At 40.9% G+C, this 15,118-nt stretch overlaps 1 protein-coding gene across 1 annotated transcript in view; it reads left to right on the top strand.

Moving 5' to 3' along the window:
- GON7 (GON7 subunit of KEOPS complex) overlaps positions 1-408 on the top strand; it is an 11,871-nt gene extending 11,463 nt beyond the window's left edge. Inside the window, exon 2 of the mRNA XM_007944507.1 lies at positions 305-408. Coding sequence (XP_007942698.1) covers positions 305-408 — 104 coding nt within the window. The remainder of the gene's footprint in view (positions 1-304) is intronic.
- Positions 409-15,118: the final 14,710 nt, after the last annotated feature.

The following is a 15,118-nucleotide window of genomic DNA, read 5'->3' as shown; positions in this document are numbered from 1 at the left end:
ATGTCTCCTTTTTTTGGTATTTTCACGCAAATTCTTCTGCTAATTGGGGTTTAGTCCAATTCTGTATCCTTCCCTTCAAGGCTCAGGGGTCCAAGATTTTCTTCTGTGTCTGTGTTAATTGGTTTCCCTTTTCTTTGTTGAAGAGGGTCTGTGCAATCCTTCTGCCTAGTCCGCCATCTTGCCGGAATTCGATATGCAACATTTTATTAATCCCAGACTGAAATGGTCTCTGTCAACAATTTTAACAATCCATATTTCTTTTGAACCATTGAACATATTATCATACAAATATTTATTTTAAAAGGTGATGGTGATGATGATGATGATGATGCAGAAGATGAAAATAGCATTGATAACAGAGCTAATTCAGATGAACCGTCTGCAAAACGGCCAGAACCACCATCTTAATAGCATTGATAACAGAGCTAATTCAGATGGACCATCTGCAAAACGGCCAACCACCATCTTAATAACATTGATAACAGCTAATTCAGATGGACTGTCTGCAAAACGGCCAGAACCACCATCTTAATAACTCTTAGGAAATTTAAACGACTACTATTGTCCTAATTATCACACACTATCACTTCATGAAGACTTGTACTCTAATTTGGAAAAGCATCTCTTTTGTCCCTTGAGGACAATTTCATCAAAGAAAAACTTTCTTCTGTTCACAGCAAGAAGAGATACAATAAATGTCTAGAAATAAATCTGTTTTCTTGAGTGAAAAATTTCAGACCATGGAAATAAAATAGAATCATTGAATTAAGTTGTGTGAAGTCTGTATTTTTTAGCTTCTGCCTCTGTTATAAAAAATATTTAACATTTCAAGAACTCACATGAGCAAGTGGTAGAAATTTGGTATTAAAGAAGAGTGGTGGCTCTTTACAAGTAGAAGAAAAATTAGGGAATAGAGGGAAATACTGAAGAGAAAGGAGATCGGTTGAGAGACCCAAGCAAACCTAAATCCACACTCAGACCCAGTATTCAGACGTCCAGAAATTATACCACTCAATAAATCTGTATGAATCTTCTGATTTCACTTGCATCTTAAGAGGGACAGATGGAAGGGCTTAAGTTAACAATCTGTTGACTATAGCTGAAATACTTTCTTTCCTCTTGTAACCGAGTTTGCTTGATAGGACTGTTGTTGCCTTTTAAAACTATATAAAAAAACAAACATTCACTGCCATCAAGTCGATTGCAACTCATAGCGACTCCTCCTTGGGTTTCCGAGGTGGTATCGCTACAGAAGTGGATTGCCCAATCTTCCTTCCAAGGAGTGGCTGGTGGGTTTGAGCCACCAGCCTTCTGGTTAGCAGTCAGATGCCTTAGGCACTATACTACCAGAGCTCCTATGGTTTGAATTAGATGCACCTTAGTCTTCAAAGCGACATCTTTGCTCTTCAGCACTTTAAAGAGGTCTTTTGGAACAGATTTGCCCAGTGCAATATGACATCTGATTTCTTGCCTGCTGCTTCCATGTGTGTTGATTGTGGAACCAAGTAAAATGAAATCTTTGACAACTTCAAACTTTTTACCATGTATCATGATGTTGCTTATTGGTCCAGTTGTGAGGATTTTTGTTTTATGTTGAGATGTAATACATATTGAATATCCCTAAAATATAATACATATTGAATATCCTTAAAGGTTGTGCAATCTACTTCCATAGTGATACCGCCTTGGAAACCCAAGGAGGGGTCGCTGTGAGTCGGGTACGACTCAACGGCACATAACAACAACAACAACAACAAAATACAGTATATAATGAATATATCTACTTTCTAGTATGATTAAGACATTTTGATTTACTGTATATCTTTCCTGATTCATTTAGATAGCTAAAATGCAAATAGTCATAAATTTTTTAGTTGGAAGTAACCTTACAAATTAGGGTTTATTTCAGAAATAAACTGAATGTCAGATATTTGCTCTGAGTTAACATGACTCACCATTGGCAGAACTGAGTTACATACATAGCCTTTTGTCATGTTTTTTTTAAGATGATAAAGAGAAATTAGTCATGTGGTTAGAAATGATCTTGCTTAATTAATGATAATGTCTTAATATTGAGACTTCAACTCAGTTTCTGATTATTACGATCTTTTTTATCTTTATACAATCCTTAAGGAAAAAAAAAAACTTAACCTGTATAGAATTGAAGCAGATCATACTTTGCTCCCTGGACATTTTTTGTTTCCTTCTTTGTTTAGTAAATATATTTGTAAAGGAGAAATTTCAACATAATATTTGTGCTTGTGGCCCAGTTTGAGATTCTGGATTATAGGTTTCGTTGATCTTTTCCTTAATTTTAATACTGATTTTGATTCTAATATTGTCTTCTTCATAAGTGGGCTACATACATGATGAAAATGATTAGTTTGAAGAACCAGTATAAAAGACATACCTGGTTTTCTAATCTGTTGCCTTCTAATGGTACAGACTTTAGCCACAGGCAAGCAGGACACAGTTAATCACTGAAACAACTCCAACTTTTCTACAGGAAAGTGTCAACTCTACAATCCTACCTAAAAATAAGCCATGGAATTTGGCACCAAAACTAAAACCAAACCCCCGGCTATCGAGTCAGTTCCAACTGACAGCAACCCCCATTGGGTTTCCAAGGGGGTAAATCTTTACTGAAGTAGATTGCCCAGTCTTGCTTCCCTTAGCAGCCTTCTGGTTAGCAGTCAGATGCCTTAGGCACTGTGCTACCACAGGTACTGGAGTTTGGCACTAGCCTTAGATAAATCTTAAAATGTGAAGCATACAGATTGTGTGCAAGATGTCTGAAAGGTATGCTTTTGTGTCATAGTAAGAGCAGGATTCTGTGTCCAGGGTCAAGGTGAATTTTTACTCTTACAGGTGTGGTTACTTGGCTGTAATATTAGGAAGCTTAAAAATCATCTGCGGAGAAAAAGGGGGGAAAAAAAGGTAGAAGATTTATTCGACAACTAGTCTTTCAAATCCTGGACCAAGTGTCCTCTTTGTCTAGGTCTTCTCGTTTTGTTTAGGTTTCAATTTAAACATTCCCTCCAGGAGGCCTTTCTTCCTAGACAAGGTTAGGTCCTGTTTCTAAGGTACCTGTTGTTGTTATGTGCTGTCGAGTCGGATCTGACTCATGACGACCCCCTCCTTGGGTTGTCGAGGCAGTCTCACTACAGAAGTAGATTGTCCAACCTTCCTTCCAAGGAGTGGCTGGTGGATTTGAACCGCTAGCCTTCTGGTTAGCAGTCAAGTGCCTTAGGCACTGTACTACCGGAGCTCCTAAGGTACCTAGTGCCCTGTATTTCCCCTCTCAAAATATGAAATGTACTTTATTAGAAGTGTTTTTCAGCTAACCAGAATTGTTATTACTTTTTTTTTTTTTTGCCACCCTGCAGTGGAAAGAAACTAAGTTTGTATTTCCTCCCAAATGAGAAAAACAGTTGGAGATGTCTGTGGCCCTCAGTTTCTTATCGGTACTATTTATCTAGTCCTTCCTTGGCCTCATAAAGAGCCATCTCTTTCACAGTGGAGCGCTTAATCTGTACCATTACAGAATATAATTTTGTATGTAATTTATTGGCATAAGATAAATACATTAGTCATCCTATAAACCTAGGGTTTAACTCAATTCTGGTGGCGCACTGCCTAAGGCACTTGACTGCTAACCAGAAGGCTGGCGGTTCAAACCCACCAGCCAATCTAAAAAAGGAAGGTTGGTCAGTCTACTTCCGTAGGGATACTGCCTCTGAAACCCAAGGAAGGGTCGCTATGAATCGGATCTGCCTCGATGGCAGTGAGTTGTTTGTTGTTATATTGTGATAAAATGTTTACAAACAACTAAAAAAATTGGTAGTTGAATGTCCCCAAAGCTCAAAGCTCAAAGCTGCTGGTGATAGGTATAGACTGACCATGTTTGGGGACATTTAGTTGCACTACAATAACTTTATGATAATTATTTCTTGGATATTTAAGTATAAGAGTAAAGTGTAAAATTCTTGGAGAGATTGAGGAATATTTTTTTATAGTCTCAGAGTGAGGCAGGCTTTCCTAAGCAAGACTTTTAAAAATCCATAAACCATAATAGAAAAGATTAGGAAAGGTGATTACATAATGAACAATTGTGTATAACCCAACATTCTGTAAATACAAAAGGAGAGGGAAAAAGTGTTTTCAGCACAAATGAAAATTTTTGTATGTACTAGTTGCTGTCCTATCCTACTTCCGTAGTGATACTGCCTCGGAAACCCAAGGAGGGGTCACTATGAGTCGGGGCCGACTCGACGGCACATAACAACAGTTGCTGTCCAGTTGACACCTATGTCAGAGTAGAACTGTACTCCATAGGGTTTTCAGTGGTTGGTTTTTCAGACCACCAGGCCTTTCTGCCCAGGCGCCTTTCAGGTAGCACCTGAGCACATTAACTGTTTCTGTCACCACCCAGAGCCTCCAGAGCTCTTGTGTGCCAGTCAGAAAAAGACAACCGAAATGGGCAAAGGACAGGAACAGCAAGATGACAACAGGAAAAGACACAGACTTTTAAATGGGAAAAAACAAAAAGTGCCCCACTTCAAAGATAAAGAAATTAAAACCACAATGAGATTAATACTTGTCACTTTTGAGACCAAAAGATCATAAGTTTGATGCAGTTTTGAGTTGGAAAGGATGTGAGGTTTGTAGTATATTTCTGGTGAGAGTAAATTGGTATAAGTGCTTTGAAAGTCAAGTTGATAATTTTGTTAAGATGTTTAATGTACATGCTCTTTGACTCACAATTTCATGTATAGGAATTTATCCTGCAGATAATAATTTGTCAAAGATCTATTTACAAGACTTCATTGCAGCATTACTCTTAATAACAAAAGATTCACTCTAAAGTCCATCAGTAGAAGAACTCAATTAGATAAAAATAGAGGAACATTAATGATACCATGTAGCCGTTAAAATAAACAAGGTAGAGGCCTATGTGTTGTTAAGGCTCCATCTCTAGGATATATATATAGTGTTAAATGAAAGCTCGCAAGGCACAGACCAGTGTGTAGATGCTACTGTTGGAGACTTAAGCTAGAACTACCTACATAGTGTCTGCAGGGAGAATCCAGCTGCCCTGGGAAGATGGAGGAAGGATCAGGAGTGAGGGAGATTTTTCACTGTATTCCTTGGCATTCTTTAAAATTGTGTATATATTTTTCTACACAATTACAGAAAATGTTATTATGAGACCTTCAAACAATATTTAGTTTGTGAAAGTCATGCTGTTGAAATTAAGGGCAGACCAGCCCTTAATAAATTAACCTTTTAAAACTGTGTCTTGTGAGTAGTTCAGAGGAAGAAAAGTATTCAATCCAGACATAAAACATCCACATTTCCCTTCTGACCTTTGTCAGAAGGGGACTTCCAGAGAGGAGTGCTGGGCTACATCTACTGGGATTGTGGTAGTGTCCCAAGGAGTCTTTTCCGACTCATGTTGTTGTTGTTGTTATGTGCCGCCAAGTCGGATCCGACTCATAGCGACCCCTCCTCGGGTTTCCGAGGCAGTATCACTACCGAAGTAGATTGCCCCATCTTCCTTCCGAGGAGCGGCATATAGTGACCCTATATGACAGAGTAGAACGGCCCCATGTAGACGGCAAACAACAACAACAACAACAACAACCACTGCCTGAGAAAAACTCAGATCTGACTCATAGTGACCCCTCCTTGTGTTTCTGAGGTGATATCACTACAGAAGTAGATTGCCCAACCTTTCTTCCGAGGAGTGGCTGGTGGGTTTGGGTATCATAAAAAAAAAGAGGTAGTGTTTCTAAAACTGATGTGCCTAATTTCAGGCCTTGACCTTGAGTAAATTACTTTTGTCAAAAACCTAAATGCACAGAGAAACACCAGAAATTAGTGTAACAGTATTTATTGTGAGTACCATCCATCCAGTGCTCCACCCTGTTTTAGAGGCCATTGTCATGTTAATTTCTCAGGTGACAGCATCAGGGTTCTGTGGATTGTCAAACAGACAGGCCTTACATTTTCAAGTTAGACCCTGAGGTTCCTGCTCCTCAAAATTTGTTGCTCATAGCCAATTCTCTAAAAACGCCCAAAGCCTAAGGCAAAACGGTCTCTGTTAAGCTGTTTATTACGCTGTTGTTACACTTGAAGATGACTTTTGAAAAACCAGCCAAAGGTAGTAGGCTCTGACTCATAGCGACCCCTCCTTGGGTTTCCAGGAGGCGGTATCTCTATGGAAGTAGATTGCCCAACCTTCCTTCTGAGGAGTGCCTGGTGGGTTTGAGCTCAAGCCAGCCTTCTGGTTGGGACAGCAGTTCCTTAAAGGCTCAACGCAGATGGCCTGGGTGAATCAACTTAATTCTATGAATCCAGAAATCTAGATTCCAGGAGAATTAAAACAGTTTGTCACCCTATCCATGCATTATTATCTAAGTATAAAACTGGGATTTCAGAATATCGCTGTGACTATTCTATTTCTCGGGTGACTTTTGAGATCACAATTGCTCTTTTTAAAGACATGGCCCAGAAAATAGTGAATGCTGCACAGTAAGCTTCTATTTAAATCTCTTAAAAAGTAGCAGTTCATATTGGGACAGAAATAGGAATAAGGCCATTAGGGCCATTCAAACCAAAAACACCAAACTCATTGCTGTTGAGTCGAACCTGACTCAAAGTGACCCCTCCTTGGGTTTCCGAGGTGGTATCACTATGGAAGTAGATTGCCCAGCCTTCCTTCCAAGGAGTGGCTGGTGGGTTTGAAATGCCACCCTTCTGGTTAGCAGTCAAATGCCTTGGGCACTATGCTACCAGAATATAGTTTTAAGTAGAACTTTACTCTGATGCCTTAAATCCTTGGGATAGAAGTGATGTCTAGAAACACATTACCTCCAAGGTACTACCTTGAACATCAGAGTACTGAAGTTGTGTGCTGTAGCTCTAAGACGCTGACATAGTTGGTACTCAGGTTAAGTGATATGTTGCTGTTGCTCTTAAGTAGGTTTCAACTCAATGACCCTGTGTACAACAGAATGAAACCACTGCTTGATCCCACACCATCTCCAAAGCCACTATGTCAGTCCATCTTGTTAAGGGCCTTCCCTTTTTCACTAAGCCTCTACTTTACCAATCATGTTATCCTTCTCCAAATACTGGTCCCTTCTGACAACACGGCCAAAGTACAAGAGACGAAGTCTGGCCATTCTCGCTTCAAGGAGCATTCCAGCTGTACTTTTTCTAAGACAGATTTGTTCATTCTTCCAGTCCATGATATATTCAATATTCTTCATCAACACCACAATTCAAGTGCATCGATTCTATTCTTCAGGACTGTAACTTGAGAATTTCTCTAGGGCTATGACCAATATTTAAAACCTTGTTAAAATATGGCATATGTTTTTTTTCTGCACCACTAAGGAAGATTCCAAGACAGCTAATATTACAACTTAACCAATTATGGATAACATTAGAAAGAATGGGAATTCCAGAACAATTATGCTCATGAACAATTATTCTTAATGAGCATAATTGTTCTGGAATTCCCATTCTTTCTAATGTGAACCAGGAGGTGGTTGTTCGAATAGAAAATGAACCAAGAGGTTGTTGTTCAAATAGAAAAGGGGATACAGTATGGTTTAAAATCAGAACAGGTGTGTGTCTGGATTGTATCCTTTCATCATACTTACTCAATCTATATGCTGAGAAATTGGACTATATGAAGAATGCAGCATCAGGACTAGAGGAAGATTCGTTAACAACCTGCAATGTGCAGATGACACAACCTTGCTTACTCGAAGTGAAGATGACTTGAGGCACTTAATGATGAAGGTCAAAGATTAGTCTTCAGTATGGATTACACCTCAAAGTAAAGAAAACAAAAATCCTCACAACTGGACCAATAAGCAACATCACAATAAATGGAAAAAAGATTGACGTTGTCAGGGATTTCATTTTACTTGGATCCACAGTCTACACCCATGGAAATAGCAGTCAGGAAATCTGACATCATATTGCATTGGGCAGATCTGATGGAGAAGACTTCTTTAAAGTGTTAGCAGCAAAGATGTCACTTTGAAGACAGGTGTGCCTAACCCAAGCCATAGTATTTTCAGTCGCCTCAAATGCATGTGAAAGCTGGACAATGAATAAGAAAGACCATAGAAGAATTGTTCCCTTTGAATTGTCGTGTTTGTGCAACGTACTGAAATTACTATGGACTGCCAGAAGAATGAACAAATCTGTTCTGGAAGAAGTACAGCCAGAATGCTCCTTGGAAACAAGAATTGCCAGACTTTGTCTCACCTATTTTGGTCGTGTTGTCAGAAGGGACTAGTCACTGGAGAAGGATATCACGCTTGGTAAAATACAGGATCAGCAAAAAAGGGGAAGCCCCCCACCAAGATGGATTAACACAGTGGCTGCAGTGACGGGTCAGCACAGCAACGACTATGAAGGCGGCACAGGACAGGACGGTCTTTGGCTCTGTCGTCCACGGGGCCACTGAGTCGGAGCTGGCTTGACAGCACCTAACGACATTACAACAACTATTGCCAAAAATAAATTGAGAAATGCATTTTAAATCTTGGCCTTGAAGAGAACATATTAATGCTAAAACCTGGAAGGCTTAGCAACCACATTTATCTAGAACATGTAACAGATTTTACTATGCACTTAGTAGTTAATGGTAATTTTAACCCTTTATTTTCTCTCCAGAATAAACTAGATTGTTTTGCAGTCTAGTGAGAGATGTGTTCAGTAATAGTAAGAATCATTGAGTCAGTAATTACTGAACATTTACTATGTACCAGGCATTGTTCTAGATGGGGCGTACAGCAGTGAACAAAACATAAAAATCCCTGCCCCCATGGAGCTTAGATTCTGACAAACAAAATACATAACATGTCAGGTGATGACAGGTGAGAGGAATTCAGCAGAAGAGACCTCAGTTTTTTATATAGGGTGGCAATCAGAAGCAGCCTCACTGAGGTGACCTTTGAGTGAAGATCTGAAGGTGACAGAGCAGGCCAGGAGATAAGCATCCAAGCGAAGTGCACCAAATGCACAGGCCCTGAAACAGTTTTTTTTTCTAGCATATTCAGGAATCAGCAAGACCACCAGTGTAGCTGGAGTGGGTTAAGGGGCTGAGAAAATAAGTACAGGTAGTCCCCAGTCTGTGATGTATTCAGGTTACAGTGAACCAAACTGCACTTATGACCTGTCTGGGTTTTGTCTTTTTTTTTTTTCGGTACATTTTTTTATTAGTAATTTGTACTATGTGCAGCGCAGAATTTGCTGATGTTAGCATTTTGAGATGTTCACTTTCAAGTGTTCAATGTTACGATTCATAAAGACACTGATAATAAAAGGCAGTAATAATGAAAACCTTTTGAAAATGAAATATTTGACTTACAACAGAACCAACTTATAGGAGAGATGGAGTCATCAGGATAGAACCCCATCAGAAGTCGGGGATGACCTGTAATAGAAAATAGAATAGAAGGAAAGGGCAAGGCAGGGCTGCTTACTTAGGCCTCTATGTGCTACTTTAGGAGTCCGGGGTGGTGCATGCTAAGGAGAGCAGCTGGAAGTCCAAGTGCACCCAGGGGTGCCTCAAAAGGAAGACCCAGCAGTTTACTTCCAAAAAATCAACCAATGTAACCCCATGGCGCATGGTTCTGCTGACACACGTGGGGTCAGCAGGGGTTAGAATCGACTCAACAGGCAACTGGTTGTGCCATTTAAGAACTTTGGCTTTTCTTCTGAGAAGGGAAGTCATAAAGGGATTTTGGAAAGGAATGACATTTTAAAAGGATCCCTTTGGCCACTGAGTTGATAACAGACTTGGCAAGGACTTGGGAGAAGATTTTTGGGGGTGGGAAGATCAGCAATTTGATTTTGGACAGACTAAATTTCAGATGACTGTTAAGTAAGACATCTTGTAAATTTATCAAGAATGCAGTTAGATATTCAAGTCTGGAGCTCAGGTGAGAGGCTCCAGGTAGTGATACAAATCTGGGCATTTAAAGCCATGAACCTGGATGAAATGACTAATGGAGGAAGTGTAGAAAAGAGATCTGGGGTTTAGAGCTTAGACCCCCAAGGAAGAACCAGCAAAGGAAAACAGAGAAGCCAATGAGAAAGAACTGGATTGATACCACAGCTATTTAAATTTTTAAATTCATTTCCTCAGTCACAGTAGCCACATTGCAAGGGCTCAGTAGCCATATGTGGGTAGTAGCTACCAACTTGGACAGCACAGATAGAGAACATGCCCATCATCACTAACATCTAATGGACAAGGCCATCCCAAAGGCCAAATGACAGGAGTATCACAAGGAGAGGGCATGTGTCAAAAACTGCTTACAAGTGATTTGAGGACTGAAAATTGGATTTACTTTTGTGGAAATAATAAGAGAATGCTGGTAGAGTGGGAAGTGAAAGCCTAATGGGAGTGTATTCAGGACAAACGGGAGGAGAGCGCTTGGAATCAGAAACAAGCAATGGTAAAGGCGCACAAGAAACCAGCTGCGTGAGCCTACTGCAGAGTATTTGTTGAAGCTGTTCCAAGGACAGTGCACAGCTCTCCTAATAGTTAAGTCGTTAGTAAACATAGATACCCCTTACACCAGTGATTCTCAACCCTAATAGAATTATTTAAAGAGCTTTGAAAACATGCCCAGACCCCATTCCCAAACCAAAAAACCACACGCACTGCCACCAAGTCGATTCCAACTCACAGTGATCCCCGTTGGCTTTCCAAGGCTGTAAGTCATTACAGAAACGGACTGCCTCATCTTTCTTCTGCAGCTGGCAAGTTCGAACCACTCACCTTTTGGTTAACAACCAAATGCCCTAACCACTACACCACCAGGGCCCCGCCCCCAGATTAGCTTATTTCCTTGAGAAAGGAGCCTGGAATTGTTCATATGTGAGAAGTTTTGTTTTGTTGTTAGTTTTCCTTTAGTGACTCGAATGTCCAGTTTAAAGCCCGCTCATTGCCTTAGACACAAAATATAAGTGCACAATAACTGCCAATCGTGTCCAGAATTATGTGGCATTTTCTATGTTGGAGAATTTATAGTGATGACACATATTTGATGAAAAATGAGTCATCTGTATTGTGGTGAAGTCTTCTGCCAGTGTTTTGGAGACTGAGAAGGTTCAATCCCTCAAGAAGGAAATCAGCACAAGATAATAAGAACGACCATAACACTGTCTATAAGGAACAACATACCAGTTTGATTATTTTACGGGTGAAGTGTTAATCTCACTGGAAAAAAAAAGAGACAAACCAAGGCTACTGCCATCAATTTCAACACATAGCGACCTTACAGGACAGAATAGAACTGTCCCATAGTGTTCCCGATGCTATAAATCTCTACAGAAGCAAACTGTCACATCTTTCTCCCAAAAAACAGCTGGTGGATTCAAACCGCCAACCTTTTGGTTAGCAGCCTAGCACTTAACCACTGTGCCACCAAGGCTCCTTTCATAGGAGTAATTTCACTGAGACTCCATTTTCCCAAAGAAAAACTTTTTGTTAATTGGAAGTGTTGAAATAGAATAAAATTTTAAACTTTGAGATCCACGTTTTTTACTTTAAGACTGTTAGCATCTTTGAGTCAGTGGGTAGCACAAACAGTTAAGTGCTCGACTACTAGCCAGAAGGTTGGCAGATCAAACCCACTCAGAGGTGCCTCAGAAGAAAAGCCTGGCAATCTGCTTCCAAAAAAGTCAAAGTTACAGTCTTGAAAACCCAATGGAGAAGGTCCACCCTGCACGCGTGGAACATCATGAGCTGCAACAGACTCAGTGGTAGCCAACAAGAAGCATCTTTAAAACCAGGAAATGTGTGTGGTAACTAAAGCTCCGTGAGTTAATGCTGCTGCAGTTCAGTTATCTACTTCCTGTACTGGAACTTGTGAAAAAATGAAATATCTGGCATGTTTCAGCACGAAACATTTAGCAAGTCAGTGAGTTGTTGTTGAACCTCATTTCAGGTGGGTTGTAGGTAAAATGGTGTCAACCGCAAGGAGCTCTGGTAGCGTAGTGCCTAAGGCACCTGACTGCTAAACAGAAGGCTGGAGGTTCAAATCCATCAGCCACTCCTCAGAAGGAAGGTTGGTCAATCTACTTCTGTAGTGATACTGCCTTGGAAACCCAAGGAGGGGTCGCTGTGAGTCAGGGGGCCTACTCGACAGCACATAACAACAAACTACTATGGTATTTAGGTCTGCTTCCTTCTTTCTAGAAGCAAACACCATTTAATAGTCACAAGCCCTGAGACACCTGCCCGTTCCCCTAAGGTACCTGAAGTACTGTCTTTGCCATTTACTGGGTACCTAATTCTGTGTTCCTGCTTCATGTATGTATTGTATGGAAGTAAATGATAATCTGCTATAATGCACAGGTGGTCTATCCACTGATTGTGTCCTTCTCCTCCTCAATCTAAGAGGTCTAGGAGGCCATAGACTGTATGAGTTTCACCTTCTTGTTTACCCAAGGAGAGCTTCTGAACTCTTTAATAGCCGTAGACAAAATAAGAATTATCCACAACTTGGATAATTAATTCCTAAATAATCAAAAAGTAGATTAACCCCATAATCTGAAACTCGGTAATCACATCTGGAAACACTGCATTAATCCTACAGTAATTATTTCAGTATTTTCACTGTCAAGGCAATGTCACCTTGAAAGATAGAGATGGACTCGACATTCGCTTACCAAATCTCCAAATACTAGAATTTGAAGTATAAATGATCATCTACTCAAAGAAAAAGGAGTGCTTACTACTTTATAAGTAGCAAACTCACAAATCTTGCATTATGTCAAGCATTTATAATTGTTGTTGTTGGTGTGTGTCGTCGAGTTGGACCCGACTCATAGCAACCCCTCCTTGGGTTTCCGAGGCAGCATCACTACGGAAATAGATTGCCCCATCATTTCCAAACTATGACTCCCTCGAGACTAATAAAACACAGGCAGGTACTAGTTTTCCTTCTCCTTCTTGAGAAGCAGTAGCGTGGAATGATAAAGAGAGAAGGCTCTGAAGCAGAACAGCCTCGGTTTGGATCTGGGCTCTCCTAGTGATACGATCAAGTTGTTAATCCTCCTGTGCTTCAGGTTTCCTCATTTTTGCTTTCAGTCAAATGGCCTGGTTCCAATGGCTGCTTCATCTGATGCTTGTGGAGAATCAATGTAAAACATTCAGAAAACAGCACCTGCCTCACACATACTCCGAAAACCTAAGCAATTATCCGACCCTCACCTAACCCCAGGGATTACAAACTGCTGCTGGCTTGGAAATCCTATACATTGTATCAAAAGATCTCATTTCAGTAAGCAGACCTTTGGAAGTACTAAGGGAGATACAGATTCACTGAAGGATCCCTTTGTACTGAGTTTGAGTTAAAACCGTATCTGCTTTGTCTTTCAATAAAACCTTGCCCCTGGGTGGTTCAGCCTTCCGTTTTAGTCAAATCAGATGTAATGTTAAGGTTGAAGGAGCTCTCATGGGCTAGTGGTAAGACAGTGGCTGCTAACCAGGTCAGTGGTTCAAACCCACCAGCCTCTTTGTGAGGGGAAGATGAGGCAATCTACTTCCATAGATTTATAGCTGTGGAAACCCAATGGGGGTCGCTGAGTCAGAATCAATCCGATGGGCAGTGGGTTTGGTTTTAGTTAAGGCTGAAGTTGGCCAGAAAATTTTCAGACTTTCAGTACTTCATACACAAACTGAGAAAGACCTTGGTAATACTGCCATTTCTGTCCTTTAGCAAAGTTGGGCACACAGTACCCAGAACTGAACATTTGTCATTTGTGAGAAGCACCATGACTCAGTGGGTAAGAACAAAGGTGTCAGAATGCCTGGTTATAACTCTGGCTCTGCTACTTACTGTTCAACTTCGAGCAAGTTACTAAACTTCTTTGCCTCAGTTTCCTTTTCTATAAAACCTGGGTAATTATTGCTATCTCCAAGGGTTCAACGAGATGGACTGACACAGTGGCTGCAACAGTGGGCTCCAGCATAGCAGTGACTGTGAGGATGGTACGGAACCAGGCCGCGTTTCCTTCTGTTGTACATAGGGTAGCTGTGAGTCAGAACCTACTTGATGGCTCCTAATTACCACCACCACCAAAGGCTACTGTGAGGATTAATTTTGTAAAGATCTCAGAATAGGGCCTAACGCAACAGAGTAGGCACCAAAAAGCGTAGTTACAATTATTATTACAATCTATAAGCATAACACCTCTCCCCTGTATTAATGACGTAACTTTATTAAAAATGTATCTCAATCTCATCCAGAAAAAAAAGAAATTCCTAAAGTCTAAGCTTCCTTTTTTAGTTACCTGTGCTGGTACTGGACAAGAGGTGGTGTGAATACGGTCCTGCTCAGGACCAGGATCACACCCTCGCTGACTGACCTACTGCCTGAGGACTTCATCTTTCTAAACTGTGTTGTATGTTAGCAGTTCAACAACTCAACCCTGACCTTGGGCCAGAGAAAAAAGAAAATACCAAAGGGCCAATGACTGGCTAGTATCTTAAGAGGGATGTTAAGCATGTGAAAGAGCCCTGTGGCACAATGGTGGAGAGCTCGCCTGGCTTCTTACCCATCCAGCAATTCCAGCCTGGAATTCATAAGCACCAAACCCACAGCCAGTGGGATCTGACTTATAGTGCCGACCTCCTTGGGTTTCCGAGGCAGTATCACTATGGAAGTAGACTGCCCAACCTTCCTTCCGAGGAGTGACCCGTGGGTTTGAACGCTTCTGGTTAACAGTCAAATGCCTTAGGCACTACGCCACCAGAGCTCCTAAACCCTATGAGGTGTTTCTATTTTGTCACTGTGAGCTGAAATCCACTGGAAGGCACCTAACAACACAGCATCTGACAGGGACTAGACTAAATCACCTCTGAGATTTTCAGTGAACAACCGTGTTCTCATCTGCCACATGGAAGCTGTTTCTAGACTTTCAAACAGTTAGTCTCAGTCCGTTTTAAAAAACAGAACAGAAATGACTTAGCTACCCTCTACCAGGAGCTCTGGTAGCATAGTGGCTAAGACACTTGCCTGCTAACCAGACGGCTGGCGGTTCAAACCCACCAGCCACTCCTCGGAAGGAAGGTTGG

Source organism: Orycteropus afer, unplaced genomic scaffold, assembly GCF_000298275.1.
Source record: "Orycteropus afer afer isolate SDZICR_OR568_19922 unplaced genomic scaffold, OryAfe1.0 scaffold00127, whole genome shotgun sequence".
Lineage (NCBI taxonomy): Eukaryota > Metazoa > Chordata > Mammalia > Tubulidentata > Orycteropodidae > Orycteropus > Orycteropus afer.
This window is presented reverse-complemented; position numbering and strand designations above follow the sequence as displayed.